The sequence below is a fragment of the chloroplast genome of Amaranthus tricolor (genome assembly GCF_026212465.1).
Source record: "Amaranthus tricolor chloroplast, complete genome".
Lineage (NCBI taxonomy): Eukaryota > Viridiplantae > Streptophyta > Magnoliopsida > Caryophyllales > Amaranthaceae > Amaranthus > Amaranthus tricolor.
This window is the reverse complement of record NC_065013.1, coordinates 25001-30000: the sequence shown is the minus strand read 5'-3', so window position 1 is coordinate 30000 and position 5000 is coordinate 25001. Positions and strand designations below refer to the sequence as shown.

General features: G+C 31.1%; 3 protein-coding genes and 1 non-coding gene across 4 annotated transcripts in view; 2 read left to right on the top strand and 2 right to left on the bottom strand. All coding sequences in view use genetic code 11, as the record gives it.

Moving 5' to 3' along the window:
• The first annotated feature begins 892 nt into the window (after nucleotides 1-892).
• psbM (photosystem II protein M) lies at nucleotides 893-997 on the top strand. Its single transcript has one exon. It carries the CDS (start codon nucleotides 893-895, stop codon nucleotides 995-997), a length of 105 nt encoding a protein of 34 aa, YP_010425960.1.
• Nucleotides 998-1910: 913 nt separating this feature from the next.
• petN (cytochrome b6/f complex subunit VIII) lies at nucleotides 1911-2000 on the bottom strand. Its single transcript has one exon. It carries the CDS (start codon nucleotides 1998-2000, stop codon nucleotides 1911-1913), a length of 90 nt encoding a protein of 29 aa, YP_010425959.1.
• Nucleotides 2001-2493: 493 nt separating this feature from the next.
• On the bottom strand, nucleotides 2494-2564 carry trnC-GCA. Its single transcript has one exon. It is a non-coding gene; the product is annotated as a tRNA-Cys (tRNA).
• A 1122-nt stretch (nucleotides 2565-3686) lies between these two features.
• rpoB (RNA polymerase beta subunit) overlaps nucleotides 3687-5000 on the top strand; it is a 3213-nt gene continuing 1899 nt past the window's right edge. Inside the window, exon 1 of the mRNA in view lies at nucleotides 3687-5000. This exon is cut by the window's right edge and continues 1899 nt beyond it. Coding sequence (YP_010425958.1) covers nucleotides 3687-5000 — 1314 coding nt within the window.

Below are 5000 nucleotides of genomic sequence, written 5' to 3'. Positions count from 1 at the left end.
ATTTTCAGTATTTGAGCTAGAACTGATTCCTAGAAGAGATATTTAGTACTAGACTCATACCCATTTTTTTTTTGTTATTAAAATTATCTTGACAAAATACTTTTCCAATTAATCTTATCTCTCTTTCTGTTCCCAGTTTTGTCCCATCTGAATCATTAAGACTAACCAATTTCAAGTTCAAACATTTTATCTCATTCAAATTTCACGTTGAACTTTTCATATATGCGCCCTAGTATTCAATTCACGAAAAGGAGGAGCGATATTAAGAAAAGAAGGATCAAAGAAAGATCCTATCCCCTCCTTTTTAGACTCTTTGTAATGAAGTACTGAAGAATCCTTTTTTCGTTTTTTCTTAATTTTCCATTTTTAATTATTAATAATACTAAATAAAAAATAAGACTTTTGTTTGTAATTTTTTTTTTATTAAAGTTTTATTAAGTAAAAGTTCTAAGAACAAACATCCTAAAAAAATAATGAAAATGAATTTGCTAGAATATTCTATTTTTTATTTATTGTTTTGGGGGTTTTGTAACCAGTGTGAGTGGAAAAGGAAAAGTGAAACTTCATTAGATGGTTGATTGTACAAGGAAGACGACAGATTATGGAAAAAGAATAAAAAAAAGAATGCTAAATAACGGAATTGTTGATTAGATGACAAATCCCATTTTTTTTTTTGGATTCAGTATGGATAAAAGATCTTCCTATGTTATACTATTCAATTCGCGACGGCGAATTGATATGATAGCTCAGATATTGTTATTCATGATATTAATCTGATTCAATATCATGAAGAAGTAATTCATTCCATTGAATTCAAATTTACAGGTAAAATTTTTATCATCTCTATGGGATTAAATCCCGAGTTAATGCGAAGTAAAAAAACGATGAGATTATGGAAGTAAATATTCTCGCATTTATTGCTACTGCACTATTCATTCTAGTTCCTACTGCTTTTTTACTTATTATTTATGTAAAAACGGTCAGCCAAAATGATTAATTTGAATGAAACTTGACTTCTTAGTTCTTTATAAATGATTGAAAAATCAAAATAAAATTCCAATTTCATTTATTAATTGAAATGAGCAGGCTAGAATCAGCAATATTCAATGAGATTTAATAGTATGGTAGAAAGATTCATATGAATCTTTCTACCATACTATTAATTCGATTAGTGTTTTTTTTTTCGTGTAGGAAGTTGTCCTATAACTCGAATAAAGATACAGACTTAATTGAATATCGATCAATCCACAATATATATCTTCATATATGGTATGTACATAGCGACCCCAATTCTCTTTTTTTGCTCCATCTATTTGATCCATTTGGATTCAGTCTGATCAATCCGAACTAATCGAAAGGCAACTCTTACCTTACGTTTATTTTATAGCTCGAATTCTGCGATTTCGGGTTCTTTAAAATATAAACGCAGTATCTGCCAAAAGAATCAAAGAAAGAAAAATATGGTATATCTTAAAAATATGGTATATCTTAATAAAAAACCAACTTAGTAATCTTTTTTTATCATTGCCAACTCAAGAAGTAAAGTAATTGAATTGATTGACGAGTGGATAGATGCTTGAAAGAGTTCTATGGTGTGGAAACTTCTTCGATCTTTTTGAAATGAAAAAGAAATAGTAAACCTCATCCATTTTTAACACGTAAAACCCGATATGAAAGAAATCGATAAAGCACAACAAAATCAAATCTATTTCCTATCATCTAGATTTCATTTCGTTTCGAATCGAAATATAAACATGGGAATTAGTTAAATATTTCTTTTATTGACATTTCTTTATTATCTTTAATTAAAAATGAAAAACACTTTCTGGAGCGATCTATAAATCTAAAACAAATGATACAGTTTTATTCCTCAACTAAAAACTCAATGAGTAATTAATTAAGGAATATTTCTAGAGTCCACTTCTTCCCCATACTACAAGTGAAAGAGAAAACGTAAAGACTACCATTAAAGCAGCCCAAGCGAGACTTACAATATCCATGTGAATTATGTCCCCTATTTCTATGAATATGAAGGAATTATTCCATTATTGTTTACTAATAATAGTGAAATCCATGGTACAGAGTCAAAATTTTTTGGACTATCCATTTTGTACTATTAATTTAATGAACCAATCTAATACCTTAAGTACTCAGCGACTTTTTTGAGTTTGTATACAAACTCTATTTCGTCTTTCTTTTCCACAATTACTAATCCCCCCCGCTGACCAGTCAGTAACCAAAATGGAAGGGAATGAATGGGTCTCACGGTATTCCTTCCACTATTTACTAAAGTAAAAATCTTTCTATCCACAAGAATTTACAGAACTTTCACTTTTGAGAACTCTCGTATACTTAGAATAAAGTATGTATCAAGAAACCTCCTCCTCTCTTTCCCTTCGACTGGAGAATAATCCGCGAGTTCTAGGTTATATGAGTTATAGTAGTCGATAGTCGATAAGGGATTTATAGTTTTTTGTTTTGTTAATTAGAACCAGGCGACACCCGGATTTGAACTGGGGAACAAGGATTTGCAGTCCTCCGCCTTACCACTCGGCCATGCCGCCAAAACGATACAAAATAGAATAAACAAAAATATTATTTGGGATGGATTACTGAATTTTTTTTTTATTTATTGTACTTGCATTTTGAATCCCTTTTCCTTGCTATCCCTTACTAAAACCTAAAACTAAAATCTTTCTTTTGTTTTTTATTTTTGATTCGATCGATACCAAAAAATATGGACTTTCAGTTAAAAAAGTAAAAATTCATGATAAACATGAGAAATTGGAACCATTAACTATTGACTTAATTGCAATTTCATGAACGATTCCTCAATTTTGATTTCAAATTATGTTTACCTAATGACATAAGAAAATCAATATGATAACTCATTAGTATTGCGTCTTTTCAAGAAAAATGGAAAAATCTTTATTTCCTTTTTTCTTTTTCTCAATTTCAATTATAATAAAAATTATGAGTATATGTAAACCCCGGAACAAGAACAAAAATTACACAGACCGTCGAGTATCTTATATATGATATATAGATATCCGCACGTGTGAAAATTGACTATTTAATATAATAAACATAACCCGATTTACAATACAATCATATTTTACGAATTCTACAAAATAGTACTAAATAGGGAAAAAATATCTCTTTTCTCCGCAAATCCTTTTTGTATTGTAACCATACAATACAAAAGAAAGGGTCAAAAGATTGGTTAAATAAATCAACTCTATATTGTTTCTGATTATTCTGTCTTTATCTCGGCGAAGGGATCAAATTCTGTATCTGTTTATTTTTTGGTATCCAATCAGATTGGAATATCGAATATCATAATAATGGTCGAAATTGAACTGATATTCTATACTAAACTAAATTATATAAATCGAAAAATCTAATTTTAAGTATTTAAGTAGCAGAATTCTTTTTATAAAAATGTTTTATCAATTCCTTTCCTTTTGTATCTATTGCATTTTCAAATTTGAGTAGAATCTTTTATTTATTGCCCCGTTCATACGTATTTCATACATTTCGTATATTCATATATGGAGTTTTTGTGTCAAATTTTATGTGATTTAGTAAACAGAATATAAATTCCATCGGAGCTAGATCGATCTATATGATCCAATGAAGAATGAGCCAAAAATGGGATTTTTCAATAAATAGGGAATTGAGTTCAAATGCTACGGGATGGAAATGAAGGAATGTCTACAATTCCTGGATTTAATCAGATACAATTTGAAGGATTTTGTAGGTTCATTGATCAGGGCTTAACAGAAGAACTTTATAAGTTTCCAAAAATGGAAGATACAGACCAAGAAATTGAATTTCAATTATTTGTGGAAACATATCAATTGGCAGAACCTTTGATAAAAGAAAAAGATGCTGTGTATGAATCACTTACATATTCTTCTGAATTATATGTGTCCGCGGGATTAATTTGGAAAACTAGCGGGGAGATGCAAGAACAAACAATTTGGATTGGAAATATTCCTCTAATGAATTCCCTGGGAACTTTTATAGTAAATGGAATATACAGAATTGTGATCAATCAAATATTGCAAAGCCCGGGTATTTATTACCGATCCGAGTTGGACCATAACGGAATTTCGGTCTATACCGGCACCATAATATCAGATTGGGGAGGAAGATCAGAATTAGAGATTGATCGAAAAGCAAGGATATGGGCTCGTGTGAGTAGGAAACAGAAAATATCTATTTTAATTCTATCATCAGCTATGGGTTCGAATTTACGAGAAATTCTGGATAATGTTTGCTACCCAGAAATTTTCTTGTCTTTCCTGAATGATAAAGAGAAAAAAAAAATAGGGTCAAAAGAAAATGCCATTTTGGAGTTTTATCAACAATTTGCTTGTGTGGGTGGGGATCCAGTATTTTCGGAATCCTTATGTAAGGACTTACAAAAAAAATTCTTTCAACAAAGATGCGAATTAGGAAGGATTGGTCGACGAAATATGAACCGGCGACTGAACCTTGATATACCCTCAAACAATACGTTTTTGTTACCGCGGGATATATTGGCAGCTGCGGATCATTTGATCGGAATGAAATTTGGAATGGGTACACTTGATGATATGAATCATTTGAAAAATAAACGTATTCGTTCTGTAGCAGATCTCTTACAAGATCAATTCGGATTGGCTCTAGTTCGTTTAGAAAATGTGGTTCGCGGAACTATATCTGGAGCAATTCGGCATAAATTAATACCGACTCCTCAGAATTTGGTAACTTCAACTCCATTAACAACGGCTTTTGAATCTTTTTTTGGATTACACCCATTATCTCAAGTTTTGGATCGAACTAATCCATTGACACAAATAGTTCATGGGAGAAAATTGAGTTATTTGGGCCCAGGGGGATTGACAGGGCGAACTGCTAGTTTTCGGATACGAGATATCCATCCTAGTCACTATGGGCGTATTTGTCCAATTGACACGTCTGAAGGAATTAATGTTGGGCTTATTGGATCCTTA